This window comes from Acomys russatus, chromosome 22, assembly GCF_903995435.1.
Source record: "Acomys russatus chromosome 22, mAcoRus1.1, whole genome shotgun sequence".
Lineage (NCBI taxonomy): Eukaryota > Metazoa > Chordata > Mammalia > Rodentia > Muridae > Acomys > Acomys russatus.
The window spans coordinates 36,301,791-36,329,424 of NC_067158.1; the positions used below are offsets into that span (position 1 = coordinate 36,301,791).

General features: G+C 44.0%; 1 protein-coding gene across 1 annotated transcript in view; it reads right to left on the reverse strand.

Annotated features, from left to right (window-relative positions):
* Fam184b (family with sequence similarity 184 member B) overlaps nt 1-27,634 on the reverse strand; it is a 105,293-nt gene that overhangs the window by 47,182 nt on the left and 30,477 nt on the right. The window contains exons 2-6 of the mRNA XM_051165126.1: nt 11,683-12,444; nt 10,793-10,928; nt 9,529-9,656; nt 8,580-8,783; nt 1,209-1,319 (exon numbers count right to left, since the gene is read on the reverse strand). Coding sequence (XP_051021083.1) covers nt 1,209-1,319; nt 8,580-8,783; nt 9,529-9,656; nt 10,793-10,928; nt 11,683-12,444 — 1,341 coding nt within the window. The remainder of the gene's footprint in view (nt 1-1,208; nt 1,320-8,579; nt 8,784-9,528; nt 9,657-10,792; nt 10,929-11,682; nt 12,445-27,634) is intronic.

Genomic DNA, 27,634 nt, shown 5'->3' on the forward strand with positions numbered 1-27,634 from the left:
ATACTGGGCTTAGCTTGAGCATTTAAGATGTCAAAGCCCCGCCTCCACAGTGACATACTTCCTCTAACAAGGCCACACTTCCTAAATTAAAGCCACACCTCCTAATAACGCTACTTCTTATGGCCAAGCATTCAAACACATGAGTCTGTGGGGGCCATACCTATTCAAACCACCACACTTTTCCTTTTCTTCTTCTTGTTCTTCTTGTTCTTGTTCTTCTTGTTCTTCTTCTTCAACAATCATTACAGATATTGAAAAAGAACTAGACAAACCATGATCAACAACTGTGCACTCATGGGTCAGAAGAAATAATACACCAGAAACACAGGTATAACCACTTGCCAAATTTCACTCTATTACCCTCATTTGTTCTTGAAGTCTACCTCCATGGATATGTATTTCTAAGCACTTGACACTATTTTGCACATAGTCTCTGTATGCTTGGAAGTACTTCAGGGTTGTTAGGTTGTAGCTCAGTAGTTTAGCTCTCGCCTCCCAAAGCCATAGGTTTGCTCCCCAGAGGTTGTGATGCAAGGGTAGGGCTGAGAAGCCAACTTCATAGGTCCCTGAGGGCACTGGGGGACACTGATCTCTTCAATATTTGATGGACAGCAAGGAAAAAGAGACCTCTTTATACTTTTTGGTTCAACTCAGCTCCAAAATGGCTCTTAGGTCTTGTTGCCAGACTCTCCCACTAATTCCCAAATACTGTTAATAACCTTTGCTTTGCTTTCGTTTAAATTGGAAAGAAAAAGTTTTAGCTTGGATTACATTACATCATTGCAGTCATACATCGGATATACCTGTTATAACAGAAGGGGCCTGGGAAGGCAAGGGTGCCTTGGGCCCACAATGGTGACAATGCATCTTGGAGCAGGACAGGAGATTCACCACCCGTGAGGTCATTCAGTTACAGAATCAATAGCAGCAGCCTCCTGCTTCCTTCTATTATGTGAAGCTTTAAAGACCTCTTTGTTTAAGACTTTATAAATCAAGCCCTCAGTTAGTTGCAGCTAAATTTATATCCCCTCCACCTCCCCCCCCTCCCGCCCCCTGCGCCCCAGACCAGACAGCCTTCCTGCCTGGCTGGATGCCCTTTATTTTGTTCAGAGGACATTGGAGAGGTGGTGAACCTCCGGATCTCATTTAGCCAGAAACTCTCAGGGGCCGTAACCTCCGTTCCCAAGCATTGCATCTTTAGGATTTACCTCAAGGAGAGAATTCTGAAGCCTCACGCTGAGGGCAGCTTTCTCATCTTCCAGCTGTTTTATTTCCCTTTCTGATTTTGTCTTCACTTCCTCCAGTTGAGCTTCTACTTCCTAAATGACAATTAGAAGGATTAGCCACACAAGGTAGGTAAACAGGCCCCTAATGTGTTCACACCTTGCCGTATTCCTGAAGGGCACCAAAGAAGCTAAGAGAATAAAACACTGTAAGAACACATGAGTTCATCCAACATATATTTTCTGAGCTGCACCGTACGCTGGGGACTATTCTCAGAGCAGGAGTATAAAAAGAAAAAAAAAATCCTTACATGCTTAAATTTGAGTGAAACACAAACAAAAGAGCTAATAAGTACAGTGTGATTAATATGATAGACGTGGGATATTATAACGAAGAGGCTAAGCATGGCTAACTCCAGGCCCAGGGGATATGACACCCTCTTCTGGCCTCTTCTCTCTCTCTCTCTCTCTCTCTCTCTCTCTCTCTCTCCTCTCTCTCTCTCTCTCTCACACCACACACACACACACACACACACCACACCCACACACACAGAGAGGAGAGGAGAGAGAGAGAGAGAGAGAGAGAGAGAGAGAGAGAGAGAGAGAGAGAGAGAGAGAGAGAGAGACTTAAAAGTGAATAAAATTAAAACAAAAAAGTATAAGAGGTTCCCAACCCAAGCCCTGGGTCACTCAGCCTTTTCTGTATACATGAGGCTATAGTATCGGAATAAAGAGAACAGAAATGCTAAGCTGGTTCTGGGCCTTTCTGGTCTAAATGAGAGTGGATGGGCATCACAAACGTGCCTGACATGTACCACGTGATGGCCATTTGTGCACACTGCTTACAGCTCAGTCTCTCAGTCTTTACGAAAGTCTTCTGGGTTGGGTTCTACAACAAAGGCTTATTATATAAAAAGAGGAAATAAAAGCTCAGAGATGTGCCAAGACTTGCATGAGGTCATTCCTGAAGTAAGTGGGGATGCCAAGGATTGAACCAGGAAAACATGGATTGGCTATGCGTCTCTGCTGACTTCTCATGGGAGATGTGGTGTTTAATTCGGACACATGCTTACATGGACAGTTTTCCCATTTCTGCTAAAGAGAAACTGAGAGAATACCAGGGGCTGCTCAAAGTAGGGTAGAGAAGCTGTCTTTTTACAGGATAGGTACAAAGCACTGGAACCTGTGGACAGAGGTTTGTCCTTGGGCAGCTCTGGGTATCACACTGAACACTGACATTTGTCCACTTACCCAATGCAACAAGATTAACAACTACAATATAAGGAATAAAGATACAGTACAGTCAGTGCATGCTGGTAAATGTTTAACAATTGACTTTTCAAATATATAAATTAGCTGATGGATGGTAGCATTTCTTGGTGCCTACTGTATAAGTACTATTTGTTTATTTATTTTGGTTTTCCGAGACAGGATTTCTCTGTGTAGCCTTGGCTGTCTTTGAACTCACTCTGTAGATCAAGGCTGGTCTTGAACTCAGAGATCTGCCTGCTTTTGCGTCCTGAGTGCTGTGGCCAATTTCTAATTGCTACAGTGATGTAGAGTATGACATTGGAGTCTCTGAGCCAGTATGAACTGGCTGCAATACATATGGGTGTTGGAGAACACTGTGTGTGGGGGGGGGGACACACAGTGAACAGCAGTTAGAAGTCCTACCCTCTAGTATAAGTGTTAATGTACGGATAGGGTGCTATATATGTGTCCCCAATGTCACAGAGCCAGGCAGATAAGACTTTGAGAGAAGATTAACATTTAAACCAGGATTGCTAAGAGCAGTAAGAGTTAGATGGGTAAATTTGAGAGTGAGGAGGAAATTGTTCTCTATTCAGAACTTGATGCACAAAGGCCCAGAGAGAAGGAACACGGAGTCTGTGAGGAGTGAAAAGCCTAGAGGGCCAAGTGGACAGAGGCAGGAGAAGCGAATCGAAGTCTATCTCTGCAGGGTCTGAAGAGCTGTGGGAAGGAACTCGAAGCTCACAGCTGTGATGGCAGGGAGCTGTCCAGAGCTAGCAGCCAAGGCCAAGCAGGTACAAGATCCTGCTAGAACTGACTGGATGAACAAAATGGGGGAGAATGGAAGGTTATGACATGGCCCATCAAACCATAGGCGTTCACTAGGTCCACCTGTAACCACTGAGATATTCTGGGGCCATCAGAACAGAGCGGAATTCACACACCTGTGTGTTGAATATGAGGGTGGGGGGAGGGAGCCCTATTTGATTCCCCGGGTTTCTGATTTGAAGATCTAAAAGCATGTGCTACTGATCATCTGCATGGCATCTTTACATGCTCTGTGGGACCAAGCCTAGGTCAGCCAGTGGCCCAGGGGTAGTCCTTAGCACTGTCCCTTGGGGTGGGGGAAGGTCAATCATTTTTAAATAGTCTAAAAGAACTTGTAATTAGATTATTAGGGCTGGGTGATGTGGCAACTTGGTATGTGATTGCTCTTCAGTCAACCCATGCTATCTTCCTCAGGGCTTCCTGTTAGGGAGCGTTTCCTTCTTACAGGCCATATATAAAAATTACCCTTTGCTACTAAATAAATTGAAATAAATTAAGGCACCATTTGTATTCCTTTGCAAGAAAAAAATTACTATTATTTTTTAAATTTCACTAATTAGCTTCTCATTCGCAGAAGCTTTTCTTGAAGAAAATCCAGGTTACCATGGTTACTGGTATGGAAACTAAGTCTGCCAAGACACACTCCCACTAACAGCCAGTGGGGGAAAAAAACACTGTGCTCTAATGACTTTTGGCATAAAGGAAAGGCTTTTTAAAAATTTATACGGTACAACTTTCTGGTATACACAATCAATCAGTTTCAGCTGCTGCCTCAACAGATGGACCTGGAGTGAAAAAAACAATCCCCTGCGGGTGGAGATACCTGACTTCAGCAGTAAATGTTAGCCGTGGTGAGCTTCTTCATAAGCTAAAGGTCGAATGGGCTGTGAGAACACAGTTCTGAGTCACCTGGAGAACAGAGGGCAGAAGGCAGGATATCCGCTCAGCTCAAAGTGATCCTGGGGATTTCAACAGAAGCTGAGGCATTCCTCCTCCTCAGGTAGAGGGGCAGCAATCACAAGGTCAAGAACCCGGAGAAAAGAGACCAGTGTTTTCAAATACATGAGTCAAGCACCCCTGGGAAGGAGCTTTCATGCACTGAGGGTCTGTCACGCTCAGAGCACGCTCCTGAACGCCTCCCCACAGAGCCCTTACACACCCAGCAGCAGCGGGCTGTTACATGGAGGAATCCCACAGCTTGTAGGGGCAGCACATAAGCAGGGCTGAGTCTTTTTTTCTGTCTCTTTGCCTACAAGGTCCACAACTGTTGGTAATTTAAGGAAAGAAACAGTTGGGAGTTGTGCTGCCTGCCTGAGATCACAGCAAGCTGAGGCCGGAGTCTGGGGCCAGCCTGGGTTCCATGGCAAAACTGCCCCACCTCAAATAAACAAAGGTGGGAAAGGCAGGCATGAAGGGAGGAAAAGCCAGGGAAGGAGCCACTCTGCCCTAAGTCTGTTTTCTGTTGCTAGTAACACAATACCAATGACTGAATAAGTCATAAAGGAAAGAGGTTTATTTTGATCCAAGGTCAAGGAGTCAAATCTGTTGATCGAAAGTTCAAGGCCAGCCTTGGCTGCAGAGTGAATTCAAAACCAGCCTGGCAACAGAATGAGATGGTATTTCTAAATACAGAGTAAAAATAAAAGTGGGGATTTAGCTCAGTGGGTGAGCATGTGCTGGTCCCTAGACACAGACACAGACACACACACACACACACACACACACAGAGAGAGAGAGAGAGAGAGAGAGAGAGAGAGAGAGAGAGAGAGAGAGAGAGAGAGAGAGAGAGAGAAACATAGTTATAAATGGACTAGAGAGACAGCTCAGTAGTTCAGAGCATGTATTGCTCTTACAAAATACCAAAATTCAGTTCCCAGAACCTTCTATAGGAGCCTCACAACTGCCTCTAACTCTGACACAAGGGGATCTGACATCTTCTGTCCTCAGTAGGTCAGGCATGGTGGCACACACTTTTAATTCTAGAACTTGAGAGGCAGAAGAGGGCAGATCTCTGAGTTTAGGATTAGCCTGGTATACATCACAAATTCCAGGCCAGCTAGAGTGACATAGTAAGACTCTGTCTCAAAAAATATTTTGATACAAAAGTAATACATCATAGGATTTATAGTATAAAACAAAATGTATGATAACAAACATGCACAGTATCGGAAAGAAGAAATAGAAAATATTACTATACAGTTTTCATATGTGAAGAAACATATTATTTGAAAAAAGACTGTGATACATTTAAAGTTGCATATTATTATTCTTAAAGCAAACACTAGTTCTCCTCCTGCAAAAAAAAAAAAAAAAAAGAGGTTTAAGAAGTCAAAAGCAAAGATCAAATGAAATACCAAAAATACTCATGTGTCAAAAAAAAAAAAAAAAAAAAAAACAGTAAAAATGGAGACAGCTAACAAATATGACGGGAAGGTAAAAATGTCGTTAGTAGGCCCAAGCATTAAATAAAATATAAATGGTCCAAATGTCCTTAAAAGGCAGAGATTGTCAAACTGCACACACAAGTAGAATGGAAGCACATCACTTACGTTGTTCAGTTGATTTAGGACATTTACCACCCGTCTAGTACCTGCCAAGTGGATTCCCCAGAACGTACAAAAACCACCTATGACCCTATACTAAGTTCCTTGTCCTATTAAACTGCCCAAAGGATGTGTAAGTCCAAGGTGGAATCCTAAGCTATACAAATGAGATGGGAAATGCAGACATGTTGAGCAGACCTTGGGAGAGCTCTGTAAAATCTGTTTCCATTCCTTCCCAAACAACCACTGCGTACAAATGTTAATTACAGGATGTGCACAAATTTCTAACGGCCAAGATAGCATGATAATGTCCTTTACTCCTGTGACCAGGAAAGATAAGGAGTTTCAGGCCAATCCAGCCCACACCCTGCCATTTGTCCCTTTAGGTCAGGGTAGTATTTAGGATATGTATTATACCCACACTAAAGGCTCAAAGAAATAAAGCAATTTTAACGCTGCAGGGTCAACTGTCTACTTTTAGCTCTAAGCCCTGGATTGGAGGCCTCCTCAAGGCTTTGCCTTCCCCTCATCCATGTTACCTCACTCCTCGTATCTATATTAGGTTCCAATATGAACAAGAAGTCAAACAATGCCCGGAACTAAACACGGTTCATTCCTGTGTAACTTACTTCCCAAATGGAATTGGTGACCTGATTAAAGGTGGAGCAAGATCTGTGCCCATCAGGTTACCATGGTGGCCCACAGCTTGAGAAAGTGCTGCCCTTCCAGCTGATGTGGGCCCAGGACGGAGGGTTGGTCTGTTTGTCTGAAGATTGGATATCAACAGCTCACAGAAGCTCACAGTAGAAAAATGCTTTCAAAAGGACAGTCTTCTCCTTGTGAAAGTGGGGAGCCACAGGCTTTGGAGACTGGCTGTTGGGTTTGAGTCGAAGCTCTGGTACCCACTATCTGCCTGACTGATGACATCCTGCCTCTCTGGACTTGGTTTCTTACCCTCCAACATTGGAAAGATTCAAAATGTTTGTGAGCACTCAATATAAAATACAATAGGTGCTCTATATTTGTATTTCACACGCTGTCCAAACCACATAGTAATTAACAATAGCTGCTGTCTGTTGGACTGTCACACTACACACACAGCAAAAGGTTCATATGCAGCACCATACTTAAATGTGCAAAACAAACACTGTTTTAGAATTCAGCCTTCAGGAAACTTAAGACCCACAGTCACAGAGCTTGTGGCAGAGCAAAAGCCCAGGCCCAGGAATAGTTTGGGCATCTCATGTGATCATATTTATTTATTCAATATGTATTAATTGAATACTTGCTCTTTTTAACCACTGCATAACGCTGTCCCACAGTGATATCTGATCATCTTTCAGTGAACACTCAACACCGGTACTTCTTGAAACACAAAGGCATTTTATCTCATAATCAAATGAAGTCTTTGCCCATGTTCATAATAGTATTGTGATTGACATAGCATCATTTTTTGAGGCAGCGTCTCCATGAATAGCCCAGCTTAGCCTTGAACTCACAACCCTTGCGCTTCAGCCTTCTGAGTTCTGTGAATTCCTCCCTACAGTCCTCATGCACGTGGCACACCTTCCCAGCTAACAGGAGAGAGGAGGCTCCAATGTGTTCTCTGCGGACAGGTGTCTCACCTGTGTGAGATCAGCACTGAGACAGGGTACCAGCGGATGCTTCGCTTCCTCAGATGGACTCTCCCCTTTAGTCCTCTCGCTACCCTGCTCAAAGAGGTTCTGTTATCACTCTCCATCTTCCTGAGCAACTTCAGGAATGCAGACTTTCTGAGACTAGGTGAGAGGGGGCAGGTCAATAACTTCTGGTGGACAGCAGAGTCGGAATTAGGGCCTAGGCCGTTTCCAGTTAGTAGAGATTCTCTGTCTTTGTTATGTCAAGCAGAGTTGGATTTCCCTAAGTTAAATGTCACATGACACAATCCTGCTGCACATCAGCAATGCCAGAAACTAGTGTGCTCCGCCACCGGGTATTCCCCATTATCACCCACAGGAAACCTTGTATTCTTTATGGGCAGTGACTATTTTCTTTACCTGCCATCAGAGAACCAGCCTAGATGTGCACACAGTAGGAGCACAATAAATGTTTTGGTAATGAGATAGGAAAGGGAAACAGGAAGAAGGTGCGTGGTGGTTTGAACAGGAACGGCTCCCATAGGCTCATGTATTTGAACGGTTGGTCCCAAGCGAGTGGCACTGTTAGGAGCTGTGGCCTTGTTAGAATAGGTGTGGCCTTGCTGGAGGAAGTATGTCACTGTAGTGGTGGGCTTGGGGTCTCTTTTGCTCGAGCTATGGTCAGTGTGGTACACAGTGCCCTTCTGCTGCCTGCGGATCAAGATGTAGAACTCTCAGCTCCTCCTCCAGCACCATGTCTGCCTGCAGGCTGCCATGTTTCCTGCCAAGACGAAAATGGACTAAACCTCTGAAACTGTAAGCCAGGCCCAATTAATATTTCCTTTTATAGGAATTACTGTGGTTGAGGGGGGCATGGTGGCCCCATGCCTCTAATCCCAGCGTTCAGAGGCAGGTGGATCTCTGTGAGTTCGAGGCCAGCTGGATCTACAAAGTGAGTCCAAGCCAACCAAGGCTACACAGAGAAACCCTGACTGGAAAAACCAAAGAAGGACTTGCCGTGGTCACGGGGTCTCTTTACAGCAATGGAAACCCTAAAACTAAGACAGGGTGGGAGAAAGCAAATGCCCCGCCGAAGGCTGTCCACAAACCCCGCTGACCTTCAGCTTCTTCCTTTCCAGCTCCACAGACGAGCGCGCCGACTTCATCTCCACAGTGTGCTTCTTCACCAAGGCTTCCAGGCGCTTCGCCAGCTGCTCTCGGAGCTGCTGCTTCTGCTCCTCACTCTGGCGCCTGACTGAACGGAGGTCTTCTTCATATTGTTGCTTCATGCGTTCCATTTCATCACTTGCCTTGTTCTTGGTCTACAAAGGGGGGGGGGGGAATCTTGTAAGAGTACTGGGGAGAGACGAGGTCCAGTTCTCATTTATACATTTATATACGGATTTCATAGCAAGTGTCGGAAGGTGTGAAACACTTTATGAGACTATATATATTTGGTACACGTGAGAGGTTTCACTGTGTACGTCATTGGAAGAGAGAACCATACATATGTATCTGTCGCAGGGTCAGATGCTCCAGCACACACTATAGTTTCTAAGGAACACATTGTTTTGAGTGGAAATAGGATCCAAGCAATGCCTATTTTCTCTGGTAAATATAAGCTTAGGAAAATTCTGCTTCACTCTTGTTCTCCTAGGTTTGAATGATGTGGAACCTGGCAAGAAACTGGTGGTGGTGGTAGTGGGAGTTGGAGAGGTGACTCAGTGGTTGAGAGTACTAGCTGCTTTTTGAGAGAACCCAGGTTTGATTCCCAGTATGTACATGATGTCTCACAACCCTCTGTAACTCCAGTTCCAAGGAATCCAATGTCCCTTTCTGGACTCTGCAGATATCAGGCATGCAAGTGGTACATAGACATAAATTCAGGCAAAGCATCCATACACATAAAATAAAGAGAAACAGGCGAGGCCTCTAATCTTGCTTTGTTTATCCATGAATAATGGGGCTTGAGGTTCCAAGTGGATCTTCTGTAGTTAGGGGATGACCTCCACCTGAAGCTCCTGCCAACCTCCAACCAACTGCACCCTCATGTTCATCAGACTCTACCTGTGTTTCTGAGCCGCCTTTACAGCAGTGGCACAACTTGGGCAAGCCTTGCTCCTGCTGAGGATGGAGACTGCAGGCTTCCGGGTCATTTGTTTTCCCCAGCACTTCATTCTCTGTCTTCATGTCATCTGCGAGTGTAAATTTCAACATCAGTTGAGATGCTCATGTCAAAGGCCTTCTGCAGGCAGGTCGGCTACTCTATCATCTTGCTTACCACGCCTTAATGTAGTCCCTGCATTAAGGGACTGCAGCCCTCAAGTGTGGTCAATGTGATGATTCTTGTGTTCATTCAAAACAGTATCCTGAGCTGAAATACCTGCCATATTCTCCCTTCTTGAATACAAAATGTTATTTCATTTTCTATGAGTTAAAAAAGCTGAGCATGTTCTCTATACATGTATATACATATATACATATGTACATATACATATATATATATATATATATATATATATATATATATGGAAATCCTAAGGAAGAGGAATAATAGATATAACTATAACTGCTATCTTTTTTCCCTTTCTCTGTTCCCTGTGCCTTATTTCTAAAGATCAGTGTTTTAAGCCTTCAACACCCCTCTATTTCCAACATACACCTCTTTTATTCACCCTTCAAGCGTAGGGATTTTTCTTTTTCTAAGACATCTTGGTCCTCTGCTTCTTGCAACGGAACACTCTCTCAAACTCCCCAAAGGCAAAGCCCGTGTTTTCTGCCTTTACCATCAAGGCTGTCATAGTTCAAGTACTCAAGAGCTTTTGATTGTGGAATCCCAGTGAAAAACACTGCTGGTCAGATACCTTCAGATTGAAGCACTAGCTCTTATCACCAGCCATTTAGCTGACCTTCAATCAGTGATTTATTCTCTCTTGACCTCACTTTACCACCTATAATACGGGAACATGACAACACTCGTTACACAAAATCATTGGGAAACCCCAGTAATAGAATGGCATGAAATGCTGCTAAAGTGACAAAACCTCGATCAGTCATGAAGAAGGAAAAACAGAAATGCAGGCATTGTGGTGAGTCCTGCAAAGGTAAGGAGCTTTGCATCAACCATTTTAGCTACCTGGCCTGTGCAGCTCCAGGTGAGGAGATGGTGTCAGCTCACCTGTGCCTGAAACAGCTTTGATTCATCCACCTAGCAGGTCAGATACAATGGCCCTGGTGTTCTTGTTCCCACACTCTTCACAGTGTCCCCTAGTGCCACGCTAAACCTGGCTGCTATTCCTCCAGTTTTAAGGGACCAATCTGGGCATCTCACCAGTTTTCTGTGTCACATGACACTCCTGAAGCATCAGTCTGTCTTTGGCAATGGCCAACTTCTCACCAAGTTTCCTTGCTGTGCTCTTCAACTCCGAATTCTCCTGCCGAGCCTCCCTCAGCTGCATGTCCAGGTCCTAAACAGAGGGAAGATGTTACTTTTCTGGATGGAGATGCCAAGTGCACTGAACAGCCATCAGATCTGAAAGGAGGTTGAAGAGAGCATAGCAGGCAGGAGCCACGAGCTCTAGAATTACCCGCTGGGGGATGTGGAGTCAGCAAACCCTCCTTGCTCTCTGATGGCAGTGCAGCCCTGGGAAAGTTATTGAACCCTTCTCCAGTGAGGACAGAATAAGATAAAAGTAGGTAAACAAAATTACTTGAGGGAATTACAAAGCCAGCTGTAGCTTTGAGAGATGGCTTTCTGAGCGTCTGTGGAGCTTATAAAACTGGCTCATCAATGGGTCTGCTCTCTTTGAACGCAAGTATCCTAAGGGCTTTAGGAGAGTTGGGTTATCATAGAATGAGCACACAGCATTAAAATAATTGAGAATTAGACCAGGTGGGGTTGAAATTTTTCCTGTGTGTCTGGCTACCTGGATCAGGCATTAAGCCCCTGAGGATTATCTTTTCATCTCTAACCTGTAGGGCTTCGTCCTTTCTGAGGCTACGGACAATGCAGTTCACTGTGCACCCCCTTTCTGGGAAAGCTAGCCCTAGCCCACTGTAAGTATTCAATAAATACTTGTTGAATGAATGGGAGAAGGGATACCAGCAGTAGTACTGAGCTTGGTGGAAGTAGAGTGCTTAGCACAGTGCCTGGGGAGCGGTGGGTGTGCAGAAGCAGCAGCTTTGCCTGGTGTCCCCTTGCCGAGGAAGAAGAGGCTTTACCTGGATCCTTTCTTTCAGTTTCTGGGCATACTTCTTGAGGTCACTTATCTTGCGCCCTCTGTGCTCGAGGTCTCCTTCCAGCTTCCTGACCTGAGCCTGCAGGGCGGACTCCTGGACTTGGAAGTTCTTTCGAAGGCCTGACTCTTTCTCCTGCCACTGCCACAGGGCCTCGCTGACCGACTGCTGCATGGCCTGCCGGATGGCCTCATTTTCCCTCTCGTAGGTGGCTTGTAGCTCCTCCGCCTTGCGCGCGTAATCCTGGCTCAGCTGCTGGTTCTCGGCTCGCAGTCGCTCCACCTCGAGCAGGACCTGGTGCATCTCCTCCGGTCGTGGGCCAGACTCTGCTGTGGCGTCAGGGCTCTCCTGGGATAGCTGGCCCCACTGGGGTCCCTCGTGGCTAGTCAGCAGCTGGAGCCTCTTCTCATAATCAGCCTTGAGCTCCAGCATCTCCTTGGAAAGTATCAGGACACGTTCAGCATGCTCAGCCTCCACCCGCAGCTCCCTCTCTTTGGTCTCCAACTTACAGGAGGCCGACTCAGCCATGGCTTCCTGTGTTAGCCTCTTCTGCAGCTCCAGGGCGCTCTCCAGAGACTGGATGCGCTTCAGAAGGGCATCAGCATCTTCACTGGTGCAGCCCTGTTCCTGCAGGAGCCTGGCCCTGGTTTCAGCCACTGCATCCTGGAGCTCCTCCTGGTGGGCTTCCCGTAGAGACTCTGCACTGGCCTCTGCCTCATCCTGGCGGGTGTTCAGGGCATAAATTACCTGCAGGGCCGCAGATAGAGCACAGTTAGGGCAAGCAGGTGCTGCATGGAAGGGTGACTGTGACCAGAGATGCTTCACCTTAATACAGAGGTCCTTTCACACATGCAGTGCCTGAGGAAAGGATTTTAAAGGTGGCAGTGGCTTGACATATTAGAAACGGTTGCCAGGAGAAGCCAGGAAGATGGCAGGGAAGTGAAACAGGCAGGTAGTAGAGCCAAGGTCAAGGGGTAACGAGATTTGGGAGGGACTTTTTGGTGGAACTCTACAAAAGATCTCTTGAGTACAGTAGGAATCAAGGGAAGATTTTAAAGGAATGAAGCAAAGTGATCTCTTTGTTAAAACACACACACACACACACACACACACACACACACACAATGCTTTGGGGTGCAAAAATCCAGTAAAATTGGAGAGGATTGAATCCAGCAATATACTTAACATTAAAAAAAAAACAAACAAACCAGCATCCCGCCCCACCCCCAACAGGGTTTCTCTGTGTAGCCCTGGCTGTCCTAGAACTCACTCTGTAGATCAGGGTGGCCTTGAAAGTAGAGTGCGGCCTGTCTCTGCCTTCTGAGTACTGGGATTAAAGGCATTGTGTCACCATGTGCTACATAGAAACCTCAGCATCTTCCTATGATTACATAAGAAAATACAGAGCAAACTATAAATTGAAGAAAAAGACCTCAATTTGACAGAACACATAAAAATCTATAGTTAACTCTCATGCTCAGTAAGAAAGACTGAAGACTTTCCTCAGAAGAGCCGGAGCAAGGTAAGGATATCTGTCCACTCCTAAAACAAAGGAGAGGCAAAGGACGCTTGGTGTGTCCAGTGGAGAATGTCATGAAAGGGGCTTGGAATCCAGTGCGAGGCCCAGGGGTTGAGAATGATCCCAGGAAGATGATCTAGGAAGCAGGTAGATGCTTACTGACATTTAAGAAATCTATAGGAAGGAAAGATCTCTGTGAGTTAGAGGCCAGCCTGGTCTATATAGTGAGTAGCTACATAGTGAGATTCTGCCTCAAAATCATCATCATCATCATCATCAACAACAACAACAACAACAACAACAAAAACAACAGGAGGAGGTAGTGTGACTATGGTGAGGAAAGCCAGGGATTGTGTCTGGCAGTATTTGATATGCCTCTAGACATAGTGGTGGAGAAGAGGTATCAAGGCAAGGGCTCAGAGGGGGAAGACTGAGCTGCAGACAAAGGGCCACAGAATCAAAAGGGGCTGTGCAGCTGTTGCTGTTTGCTACAGCAGAGTCTAGAATGTATCTGTGTTTGCGGGGAGAATGACTGGCAGAGAACCCCAAAGCAGAGCTCCAGGAAGAAAGGTAACACAAGATACAATTCCCTGAAAAGCGTTTTCCCCAGAGATGGGCCTTCCACAAGAGACAGAAGCAGGGGAAGATGGGAACAGGTTCACAGCACTTGTGACAGGAGAATGAGAAACCATCACAATGCAGAGGTGAGATGGTGGCTTCAACATCCTCAGCCAAGAGCAAATCAAGATCACCAAATAGTCGTGCTAAGTTGGACAGGAAAGGAAATATGGGAGGTTTGAAGAGTCAGAAGGTGTGAGGGTTTTGTTTTGTTTTGTTTTTGCTGTTGTTGTTTGTTTGTTTGTTTTAGAAGAGTGAGGCAAAGGCAAGTGGTCTACCTTGCAGGCCAGCAAGGAATTTTCTGTTTAATTAAAACTCTCTCCATTTCCCTGGGGTGCTATTCATCAGAATGAATGAAAAGACGAGATGGACTGGTCCCAAAAGCTGGGGTTCACTTGCTTTGTCACAGGAGAGAAGATCAGGATAGTGGAAACATTGTCACAACCTGGATGGAGCAGAGTCAGTTTTTTTGTTGTTGACAATCAGGTCAGGGAAAGAAAACTGGGAGTTAGGAAAGAGGAAAAGATCCCTGATGATGAATGACCTGAGAGATGGGAAGACCAAGAGGCTGGAAATACCCACGGGAAATGCTCTCACTGATAACAATGTCGAAGAAGGCTCCTGTGTGTACTTAAGTCCTCCCCGAGGATCCCCACTGCACACTTTGAAACTTTCCTACTTTAACCTCAGTGAGTTGGTCTGTCCACAGAACTAGACTGGTGTGCCACCGTCAGGTTTCTACTACTCCTTCCCCTAAGCTTTTCAAATTGTGCCCTGTTCTCCTAAATACTTTGCAGGCTGAGTGTCATTCCAGGGAACATAGTAGAGGCAAAGCAGGTGAGGACCCTTTTAGCATGTACACTAGTGATCCCCGTTTATGTAGTTTAGGGAAAAAAAATCCCAAAAGCTTCCCATTGCTTTTTTAAAAAATTGAAACACTTACATAATTATTAAATAGAAAAAAATCTGATCAGAAAGGATCCATGAGAGGAAATTTTGGCTATCTCATCTGTCTGTGTGTATATAACCATAACTACAAGACAATTCACAGAGAAGGTCAAATGCACCACCAGAGGTGGTCAGCATATCTTGCTTTAACAAGAGTTTACCAGAGACCACAGATCTTGAAGCAAGAGTAAGTACCCAGGATACAGCTAAGATCTCACTTTCATTATATTCAGATGCTATTACTATTGACTTCCTTCTCACATATACTAATGGAATGCAGACCCATGAAAACATAGTTTGGTTTCTTGCTCATCGTCATCCAGTGCCTGGCTCCAAATGGATGCTCTCAAAAGATTCCCAATAGGTGAGAGTGAAGCAGCCACATTGACTCACGAGGTCTCGGGAGAATTAGCTCCATCTTAAAAACCATGAACTCAACCAGCATCCTGTGTGTTCGGTAGTGTTCTAGTCCTTTCTCCCTGTTCTCTTCCTCCCTTCCCCCTCCACGCTCCCAGGAAGACTCCACAATAAAACGGAAGCCACTGTCTCCCCAAGTCCCCCTACCCCAACTACAACACTGCACAACATGCACAATATTTAGCCACTCTGGAAGTTTCTATGGTCTCTTGATGACTTTGGTCTATCTTTAGCATACCTTTAGCAAGTAATATCCCACTGGCTTTGTTTTGTGTTAATAAAGACCATTTTGTACCTCTTACATGATTAGGTACTGGACACACATTCTCATTTCACAAAACTCCCATGGCAACTCTACATAGATGGTAGTTTTTGCCTCTTATTCTACCACCGAGAACTGAGTTGCAGAGAAGTTCCATAACTTTTAGAAAGCCTAAAATGGTATAACTCAGGAATATACACTTACCTCCCAGGACTGCAGTGTATCTCACTGACTCTTTTAGCCACTTGGATTTTCTGCATACCTGGGAAGACCTATATTCCATACAAGGCACTGGCAATATGTATAGTTGTATTTATAACCTTAAAAATAAGACATAGGGGACTGTGGAGATTATTTAGTTGGTAAAATGCTTGCCATGAGGACTTAAATTTGCTCCCCCATATCAACATAAAAAGTTGGTGATGGTGGTACTCTTGTAATCCCAGCATGAGAGACAAATAAAGTACAGGGTTCCTGGGTCTCACTGGCTAGTCCAGCTTAATCAGTGAACTAGCTCCAGGTTCAACGACAGATCTCCCCCCACCCCCAGACAGGGTTTCTTTGTGTAGCCTTGGCTGTCCTGAACTGGCTTTGTAGACTAGGCTGGCCTCAAACTCACAGCAATCTGACTGCCTCTGCGTCCCAGAGTGCTGAGATTAAAGGTGTGTACCACCACGCCCAGCTGACAGATCTTATTTTAAAGAATAAACAAACAAACAAAAACCAAACAAACAAGTAAAGGGTTGAGTCAGGCCTGGTGGTGCACAGTGTTTTTTTAAAACAAAAACCCCAGGATTCAGATCTTCTTGAGTTCAAGGCCAGCCTGGTCTACATAGTGAGTTCAAGCCAGCCTGGTCTACAAAATGAGTTCTAGGCCAGCCAAAGTTACATAGCGTACAGATGTTTCATCAAAACCAAAACACACAAAAATGTAGAGAGAAATTGAATAAGACACCTGGTGTTGACCTCTAACCTACACACACACACACACACACACACACACACACACACACACACACATACACACACACACTTGAACTGTGTGTGTTTCTATTAATGCATACTAGCAAGTGCCATGAGAGGACTTCAAGTTACTATAGAAACAGAGGTAGGACTCTGATGGGAAGAACCTTCCAGAAAAAAGTGAGCCTTCTTTATCTCTTGAGATTGAAGGTGACCAAGTCCCTCCTTCTGACTGTCAAGTTTTGAACACACAAGAACAATTTCACTTCTGTATGCTGATCCACAGCACTTTGTATGAAGCAGACACAATAGGCTCATAACAAGTGTCTACTATGGAATTGCCACATGTGATCAATAATGCATGCCTTCCTCCCACAGAGCAGAATTGCTGCTGGGAACACACATCAGTTCCTAGTCACCTGCACTGAGATGGGGCCTCTGAATACAATTTGGGAGGATGGGATGGGGTGTTTCATCTTGGGGCCAAAATGGGGTCAATCTTCCCAGTTTTCCTGATACCATTCGTAAATTCAGAACTCAGAATTTCGGGGCTAAATTGAACATAAAAAGCATGTGAGAACCGAATGATCAAGAAGGGTTGCCTACCCGCTGGGGGTCACTAGACATACGCTAGAAATGAACTGCTGTACTGTGCTTCTCCCCTCCTGGTCTGTGTCTCTTATGACATTTGCTAGTTCCCCTGGTGTGACAGACTACCCCAGGTTTGGTGAGGTGCTAGCAGGCTTACAAGGTCAGCGCATACTCAGGCTCACAGCTGTGACTTATTGCAGCAAAGTCAGCTAAGGGAACAGGTGCCTGGTTGTAAATTTGAGGGCAAGCTTCCACGAGTCCTCTGTCACTGGAGCTAAGGCACCTAGTGGAAAGACGTAGCACTATATGTAAAAAAATCTGCCAAGGTGCTCTGAACAAGGGCAACAACAAGAGGCATGCCAAAGTGGATGGCGAACGCCCACGAGGCCTCTACCCTACACAAAGAACTACAAGCAACAAAGGACTGCTGAAGAGCGGGAGAAACCGTCTTCCCCAGGGGAGAGCACTCCAATTTAATAACCAATGGTCAGCCCTGGAAACACATTTAAATGTAGCATTATACAGATTGAGCAGGTTATACTTAGGAATATATACGTATATACATGTATACATGTAATAACAATTAATGAAAAAAGAGGGAATGAATTTGAAGGGGCAAATAAGGGTACATGAGAGGTGATAGAGGGAAGAAAGAGAAAAGGAAATGTAATCATATATCTATATCTATATCTATATCTATATTTTACTGCTCGTGTAAACAACCTCTACTTGATGTGCACCGAAGCTCTAAAGTCAGCCAGATATTCAGTAAAATTGACATCTGGAAAACCCCTTTGGGAATAGCAAGAGCCTCTCTTACTGGTTTGAGTAGTGGGATCCCTCTGGAAAGTGATAATTTCTTAGATGCTAGCTGACAAGCCAGCTTGCAGGCAATGTATTCTAAAAAAAAAAAAAAAAAAGGATTAAGCCTCAAGCTGCTACATTAATTCCTTTCTGTACTTTTAATATCCTGAAACAATAGAAGAAGACTTTTGTTTCTTTTTAAAAGCATCTCTTCAACAGAGGCAAATCTTAAGATGAATGGGGGAGTTCTTGTAGAAAAGAACAAAATATCCCAGGGAAGATCACTCCATGAAAAGTTAGCTCTGTGCATGCTGCAACGATGACTGTGTAAACTGCTTGCTCTTGAAGGCTGAGGGCCTGTGTTTAGACCTCTACGACCCACATATGTTCTCAAGTGCCTGTAATCCCAGCACTGCGGGATGGAGACAGGAGCATCACAGGAGCTTTCTGGTTGGCCATCCTAGCAGAAATGGTGAGTGCCAGGTTTAATGAGAGGCACTGTCTTTAAAAAAGAAAAGCAAAAAAGTAATATAGAAAGACACCCGATATTGGCCTCTGGCCTTCATGAGCATACTCGTGGGTCCCTGTACCTGCGCCCCTACATATCCACTACACAGGCATACACAGTATAAAGAAGATAGCTTTCTGAGTTTATTCAGGATAAAATAAATTATATACGGATGTTGGAGATTGTGGGATACTGTGTTCTTCAGCCAGAATAGAAAACAACTGCAGAACTGATATATCTTGACACAGCCATGGAAACACTCAACGAAAGAAAGAATTCAATGTTACACTATTTTGAGGAACAGCCAGAGTACCTAGAATGGAGGGACTGTTTCAAGTACGCTCTAGGGAGTCTTCCTGTAACATGGACATTTGCCCTATGTACCCACTGCTAAGTCAGCATATAACCAGATATCAGGCTTGAAGTAGCAGGCAGAATCCCACATTGCATGCACAAATTGCCTCCGACAAGTTTGCCCTGGGTCCATTAGTCCTAGTGTCTATCTGAGAACCCCCACAGTCCTGTAAGGGTTTCTCCAAACTACTGCCTGGTGCTGAGATCTGTCAGGATAGCTTCTGGCTTTCTAAGGGTGCTCACGCTTTCTGATCTTTTCTTTGTCCCATCTCACCTATAAGGACACTTACACACCCAAGGACAGGAATCATAAATAAGAATGTGAACTATATCATGTTAATTGTATATAATATTACATGCCATATAATATTTCACCTCATGTTTTATATATGTCCATTTGCATCTTGATTTTTTTTTGTTTACTTATCAGACTTTGACAGTCATGTCATTGTTGTACAGAAAGATTTCTCATTTTTGTTTTTGGCTGCTTTAGACGCTGTTGCATTGGCTATGATACAATTTATTTCTGTCTCTAAGGATAAAAGCTGTTTCTACTGAAAGCATTCACATTTATCTGATACATCATTATTAAGTAAATTTTGCTTTAACTTTCATTTCTACCAGTAAACAGAATTTGCTTTCAGCTTATAAATGCAACTAGTGAAATTTCAGAAAACAGCTTTAGAAAATTCAAGTCCTCATAACCAACGCAAGAAGAAATTGAAAATGTATCTCTTCCTGTGGAAAGGCTGATGGGACATTCTGCATCATAGAACTAGTTTGAAGAGTTTAGGGTACATTTGCAAATATCAAACTTATTCTGCCACACAACATGAAATATGGAGGTGTATACAAATAGTCATGGTCGTAACCAGGACAAGGGTATTCCTTGGACTGCCTCATTACGTCATTGCCCCATTTTCAAATCCCCTACTTCTTCCACCCTCTCTCCTTCTTTCTTGTTGAGCTTGTTTTCTTTCTTTCTTTTTTTCTTTTTGAGACAGGGCTTCTCTGTGTAGCCCTGGCTGTCTTGGAGTCACTTTGTAGACCAGGCTGGCCTTGAACCCACTGAGATCCACCTGCCTCTGCCTCCCTGAGTGCTGGGATTACAGGCATGTGCCACCCACCACACCTGGCTGTTGCACTTGTTTTCTAAGATGAAATCTTTTTTATTCTATTAAATTCATCTTGATTCTGCCCTTTCTTAGCTTGGGTTCTATGGTCAGCTGTTTCTGCTACCTTGGTATTGGTACCTTGAAATTCTCTTTTATTGTCAACCTCATTTTTGGTGTCATATTCTTGGCATTACCACCACTTTATCAACCCAACCACCCCATAACTATTACATACTAATTTATACTTAAGAATTCTGACACCCTCTGTGCACTGTATATACCATCCAGCTGATTTAACCCCTAGGTCAGCATTCCCTTTCCATAGGATGGGTTCAACTCTCTGCCATGTTCACTATGACCGAAACCTAATTCCTAGCCCTACCTAGCTTTTCTAGCATTGAGAGATGGGTTGATTAAGAGCTTGGGTTTTATAGTCAGAGTCCTAGCTTCACGGAATTTTCGCAAGAGATCTTGGGCTGATGATTCAACCCTATCAGAGCTCAGCAGTAAAATTAAAAAAAGAATAATATCAACATCTTAGGGTTATGGGATCATATACAGGGACGTTAAGTGCTATTACCTGTCCAGGAAAAAAAAATACTTGGTCTTTTAATCATATGCTGGGGAAAAATCCAGTGTTCAGTGTAGTTGGTAGTATTTCGTCAATATTGGGAGCATTGTCACATGATCCCATGTCCCGGAAGATACAGCAGATCGGACCATCTGCTGAGACACTTGCAGGTTAGTAGAATGCTGGAGACTGCATTACTTATTGACATTTTTGTTTCGTTTTCTTCATTTACTTGCCATGGTCCTTCCCAGTATGTGGATGAGATTTACTTCTCTTCTCTTCTCTTCTACAATAAGGCTTGACTCTGACTTGACTCTGTAACTTGCTTTGGGAATTGGAATGTGAACTTGTTGCTAGCAGAGGCTTTAAATGTGTTAATGCATCTTGGCTGGCTTTTTCATGCCTTTGTCCTTTATCATGGGAAAAGTACGCACAGAATTGCCATGAATCTCAGAATGAGAGACATGTGGCATATGCACAACCCCAATTAACAACCTAAAGTTAACAGCAGCCAACTGGGCCACAAGGCCAATCACTGTTGTAGGCACTGAGATTTAGAATCTGTTGTTAAACAGCAGCATTAGAGGTAAATCTCACTGACATACAGGAAGAGACTGGATGTAAGTCAATTAGTGTACACAGTGGGTAACTGAAGTGCTGTGCTAGCAGTTTGCAGAGGCACAGAGAAAGGCAAGGGGGAAGAAGTGACCACAGCTCTCTGGCACTTCTCCCCATCCCTCCTGGACCAACATTAATAGGTCAGCTCTATCATAAACTTGTCCTAAGCTTTGTTGTTCTTATTTGTGTTTTTTGAGACAGGATCTCATTCTGTGATCTTGGTTGGTCCGAACTCACTCATAGCCCAGTGTGGCCTTGAAATCACAGTGATCTTCTTGCCTCTGTCTCCTAAATGCTAAGATTTCAGACATGTGCTACCATATCTGGCCCTATGTGTTTCGTCATTAATAGAACTCATTGGTTTGGTCTCCCACTCATGCATGTTCCTCTATCTGCTATAGCGAACCCCTCTAATATTTTGTCTATTGTCACCAGTTTCTCACCTCTCCTTCCTTCATCTTCAATCAGCTCTTACGCCAACCAATCTACCCAATTGTTCATGACCTGCCCTCCCCTCCACCCCCATGCTGCTAAAGCTATTAATACCTAAGTCTCAGACTTCAATTTTTTAGAAGCATTTGACTTAGTAAATTATTCCCTTGGGGTTTTGTCTTCCCCTGCAATTCTTTCTTACTGGCCTTGCATAGTCTCATCTCCTCAGCTAGTTGGTTCCTCCTATTTTCTGATCTTTCAAATGTGGTAGCTCCAGAACTCAGCTGCAGATGTTTCTGTCTTCTAGGTACCTTCCTTGAGACCCCACCTAGTCTCAGGAGCTTGGCGTGCTCCATTCGTTAGCAATTTCACAGTTCATTTGTCTATGCTGTTGGATTTGCCTCTTAACTGCTGCTCATTAATCTAGTTTCCTGCCAATATCTCAATCTAGAGATCCACTATGTGTCTCAATTTAATAGTGCAACTTTGTATTCACAAACAGCTCTTTCAGCAGAATTACCCAACTCGTTTCATGGTGACTCCTTTCTTTCAGCCTTTTATGTTAAAAAAAAATGCTATTGACCAATAAGCACATGAAAATACACTGAATGTGTATAATAATTAAAGACATATACACTGTAACTACAATGTTATGCTATTGCATACCCATTGGGATGGATATCAGAAAAAAAGAGGAAAAAATGATGGTGAGGATATGGAGAAATGAAACCTGTAATTATTGTTGGGAGGAGTGTGAAATGGTAAGATCTAGAATGATGGGGGCCCTAGAGCAAGGAGTACAACAAGATATAACACTGGACAGGTAAGCAGGCTTCAGACATTCAGGACATGAGGTGGTTTGAGTGAGAATGGGCCCCATAGACTCATATGTTTGGATACATGGTCCCCAGTTGGTAGAACTGTGTAGGAAGGACTAGGAGGTGTGTCCTTGTTGAAGGAGATGTGTCATTAGTAGGTGGGCTTTGAGGTTTCAAAAGCCCAGGCCAGCTCCAGTCTCCCTTTCTCTGCCTGTAACTTGAGCACTCAGCTACTGTTCTCTTGTCATGGCTGTCTGCCTGCCGCCATGCTCTCTGCCTTCATGTTTATGGACTAACCCTCTGAAAGTAGGCAAGTCTCCCATTAAATGCTTCCTTTATAACATGACTTGGTCACAGCATTACCTCATAGCATTAGAACAATTACTAGATGGTCCAGCATCCTCCCCTCCCCCGCCCGCGCCCCAGAGGAACTTAGGCTTTACTCTGCTTATGTAACAAATAGCATGCACAAAGGTGTATTTCGTGCAGGAAGTTTTTCCTCACAAGACTCAGCCTCTTGGGAGTTTAAAGACAAGAAAGTGGTCCTCTTGACAGGTTTTAGAATCAGTCATCTAGCTGTGTGCAGTGTAGATGTGGTGGCGGCAGGACAGCTGGTCCAGGGTAGGGAAGCTAGGTTAGTTCCGGGTTAAAGAATGAGACATGAGTTCCAAAGCTACCAGCAAGAAAAAGTGACAGGGCCAGTGACTCTTAGGTGCGGTGTGGAGGAGAGGGAAGTGTCCTGAGTGATGACTGAGGAGATGACCATGCCACCTCAACTTGGAAGCACAGCACTATAAGACAAAGGAACAGGGGAAAAGCCAGTCTATTTCTTGTCACCAAACTTCTGACTCATAACACTACACCAAGAGAGAAGCCTGAATTTCTGGGCACCAAGCGAGGAAATAGAATTCACTTATTCTCAAGACGGAACCCTGAATTTAGATAATGGGCTGCTCACAAAAGCAAAAGTCATGGACTTGCTGTCCATTCTTTTGTGAAATCAGGCTGGAATAGGTCCCAGACAAGGGACCAAGCAAATGAGCCTGGAATAAATTTCTAAATGGATCCAAGATGCTAATTAAAATCTCATTATTATCCATCAGAGAGCTGTTGCTAGGTACCTGATACATGGCATTGAACTGTGAGACATAGCTTCTCAGTAATTGAAACTCAACTGCTCCCCAAACCAATTTAGAGTGAATCTCAGTTGAAAGCTGCAGATAGTGTCTCAGCGAGAGGCTTTTAATTAGAGCCACCGCAACATCTATACCTGGAAATTTCCTTCCTTCATTTCACAGAAGTTCACAGCCTGTGAAATGTGTAAGACCTAGAAATGGACCATTTTGTCCATCCTAAATCTCAAATGACTTGTTCAGAGCTTTCCCTTGGCTGCACAAACTCATCAACCAATATGCACACATGTGAACGATGGTTCTATTATGAACACACAGAAAGTCTAACACTCTTCCTATAAAGTAATCTGAGCAGTGACAAAAGAACCTGTAACTACAAAGAAACAGATGGCTGAGCAGTTGAAGGCACTAACTGAGCTTGATCTCAGAAACCCGTGTAATAAGCCTGATGTGGTGGCCTACATCTGTGATGCCAGCACTCCAAACAGAGGATGCAGAGATAGGAGAATTGCTTAAGAGCTCTAGAGCCAGCTAGCATGGCAAACATAGCACAGTAGCAGAGATGAAAGAGACCTTGCCTCAACAAGTTGGAAGGTGAGAAGTGACTTCTGAAAGTTGTCCTCTGAGCCTCCATGTATGGCATGGCATGTATGAAGACACACTCAAATAAATAAATAAATAAATAAATAAATAAATAAAATCACGTGAACACAAAAGTAAATATAACTGCTGTTCGAGTTTAGTTAGCTATATTACACTTTTATATATTTAAAATTTAAATGCAGCCTGTGATGTTTTCAGTCAGAATGGTTCTCATAGGTTCATGTTTGAATACTTGGTTCCCAGTTGGTGGAACTGTTTGGGAATGATTAGGTGGTGTGGCCATTCCCACTGTGCTCCCTGTCTCCTGTTGTGGATTGAGATGTGCACGCGCAGCTTCTGCTCCTGCACCACACCTGTCTGCCTGATGTCATGATCCCCACCATGATAGTGATAGACTCCTATCCCTCTTGAACCATAAGCCACTTCTTTCTAGAGTTTGCCTTGGTCATGGTGTTTTATCACAATAGACAAGTAACTAATACACAGACCTTGCTTGCATACTTAAAGCAGATTTGCACATCTATTGAAACAACAAAGAGTGCTAACATTACTTTTCTACAGCATTTTCCTGGCTACATGTAGCTTAAAGGTAAATTTCACAGTCTGATAAATATAAATATTTTTAATGCTCATCTTAAATTCTTTTCTCTACCATTCTATGGAACAACATGTTCTTTAAACATTTCCTAAGCTGTTTACCGTACCTTTTGCAAAACCATCAGACAGACAGTATGTTTCAAGCTACCTATCCTTGTCTGGACATCACTTAACAGTGTACTTATGAACCAGACATGGTGGCACACACATTTAATCCCAGCACTTGGGAGGCAGAGGCAGGTGGATCTCTGTGAGTTCAAGGCCAGCCTAGTCTACAAAGTGGGCCCAGCACAGCCAAAGCTACACAGAGAAACCCTGTTTTGAAAAACAAAACAAAACAAAACAAAACAAACAACAACAACAACAACAACAACAAAAAAAAAACAAAAAAAAGAAAGAAAAAGGAGCAAGCAAGGAAAAAAACTCACTTATGATTTATAGGTCACCTTTGCAAATTGTTTTCCCACTCCACGTTCTGGCTACACATCTCCCCAAGAGCAACCACAATAAATCATGCTAAATGCTCACTCAGAACTTCAATGTATGGGAAACAGAACAGAAGCTGTGCATTTAACCTGAACCCCAGAAACAAACGGGTTTCTCTGAGTTAAGCTCATAGACAGTCTATCTGTTGACTACCAGGAAGATCTGTAGGAATATAGTCCTTGCTATGAAGGGTCTTAAAAACAAACAAGCAAACAATATCAAACAACCAACTACAAGAACAGAATGAGTTAAAATAATTTTTTAAAATGTATATAAGTTCGATGCTAATTATGTAGCACAATTTACAATTCCAAATGCATGCTTTCACCCATGTGAATGCGTATCAACAACGACAGAAAAGGGCCAAGTAGCTCACAGAGCATGACTAGGTATCTTAGAATGTTACCACTTAAGTCTTCTCCGGTTGGCTCTTGTGCAGTTCTCAGTTTCACTATGACAGATGGACTTCAGATACAACCAGGAAGAACTGTTCATTTGTAAAAGTGAGGCAATGTGTTTGGTATCATTGAATCTTCAAGTATATATGTCTGAGAAACAAGTTCTGGAAGGAGAAATAAATCCATACAAGGAAAGGCCAAGTTCTAAGGCTACCCTGCAAGATTTGGCTTCCATGTGCTTTCTGCCTGGCTGCTGAGAAAAGTAAATGGTCTCTGTGGTTTGAGCAGTCTAATTACTGTAAATGTGTTTTCGTTTGCATTAAAGCCTTTGGTTCCACAATGAAGGGACTAAGAGAGTCTTGTGAGACATAATGAGGCGTGAAAGGTGTTCCTTAACCACAGGCCACAGACAAATAACGAGCTCATGGTGACTATAGCTACCTCATGCCTTCAGCTCAGCTCCTGAACTCAACCTAACGTAGACCTCTCCGGGAAAGGAATAAGACAGCATTAACAAGGACATTTAGCTTTTATGATGTGAAGGGCAACCCCACTCTTGACACTGCCTAGAACTGTCTGCAATTATTCCTCTAAACAGCCCCAACCATGGCTGTTACATGTTACCTTGCTTTTATTCCTTGCCCATCTGGAGTCTCTTTCTATACCAGTGGCTGACCGCACTCTCATTTAGCATCCCTGAAGTCCTTTCAAGAGTCATACTTGAACTCCGAACACTGTAGATGGGAGGCCCATCAAATACAGGGCCTGCTGCCTTTGATGCAGGGCCACAATTTAACCATCCCTGTGTGCAAATGCCACACACGCGGGGCAGACAGGGAGCCGACTATAGTGAGCTCTGTAGTGGGTCCTTGGTGGTGGTGGGTACTAGGAAGGGCTGTTTGTTATTAAGCCGTGTAGCCTTATCACCTTGCAGAACACATTTATTCAGGCATGTGGTCCTGATTCAACAGATGGGAGGTGAATCAGCAAATGAGATGCGAAAAAATGAATTTGGAATGATATAGAGTTGAAACAATTATTTGGTTTTATTTGCCCATTTCTAGTATATTTTACAAAAGAGAAACTTCTCACTTTTAAGGCATCTTCCTTACTTTTTTTTTTTGAGATTTTTTTCTTTTCTCTGTGTAGCCTTGGCTGTCCTGGCCTCTCTTTGTAGACAAGGTTGGCCTCGAACTTGCAGAGATCTGCCTGCCTCTGCCTCCCTGAGTGCTGGGATTAAAGGCGTGCGCCACTGTGCCTGGCTTCTTCTTTACATTCTTACCACTGGTATTCTCTTCATAATCTAGAGGCAAATCTGTAAATGAGAACTATGGGGGGGGGGTTGTGAAAAGAATCCATTCTTATTTCAACATTCTTATTTCTTCCTATTTGCTTCCTCGTTTTCAGGCGTCTGGCTTCTGAGAGAACATCAAATGTACAGTGTCATAGGCACAGAGCGCGCCATGCTTAAATAATCTGCGGGTGACATACCATGAGAATAAATGCAAAGGCAAGCCGGTCTCCATAGAGTAAGTCTGTGCACGGCAGCAACCTCCTCCTGGGCCATACAGATGCTCAGAGGGTCCCAGGGTATAGGGATGAGTGATGTTTATGGTGAGCTTGCTAACTCCGGTGCTCACCAAATCGGTTTTATAAGATTTGAAGGGACCATGGTGATGAGGCAGTGATGGTGATCTGGACAGCAGTGCTCACAACGGTTACGGCGATTAACACTCTCTTAGGGGTTTCAAGACATTGTGGTAACATTCTCACCCATTTTCTTTCATCTGACCCTCATAAGCACCCTAGCAGGTAGGTCTTGCCATTGTTCCAAAGTTTCCCGACAGACACATTGGGGCTCAGATAAGCTTGTAATGTGCCTGAGGTTGTAGGGCTGGAACACGGGCAAAGCAGGATGCCCACTTATGTAGCAGCACTGAATCCTCACTCTGTGGTCTATAAGGCTTGAGTCAAAGTGGTTCCTCCTCCTAGGGGTGGCAGAGTCCAGGTCAAGATATTCTAAAAAGGTTTTGCTAAATGCACATGTTAAGCGAGGTGCAGATTTTTTCTTCTCTTTCTCAGAACAGTCCCAGCGGTAGTGATAGTCGTCATCAATAGGGTGTAAGGCTCTGTGTGTGGCTACTGTGTTCTGCCTACTCCACTAACCCTTAAACAGAAGCTT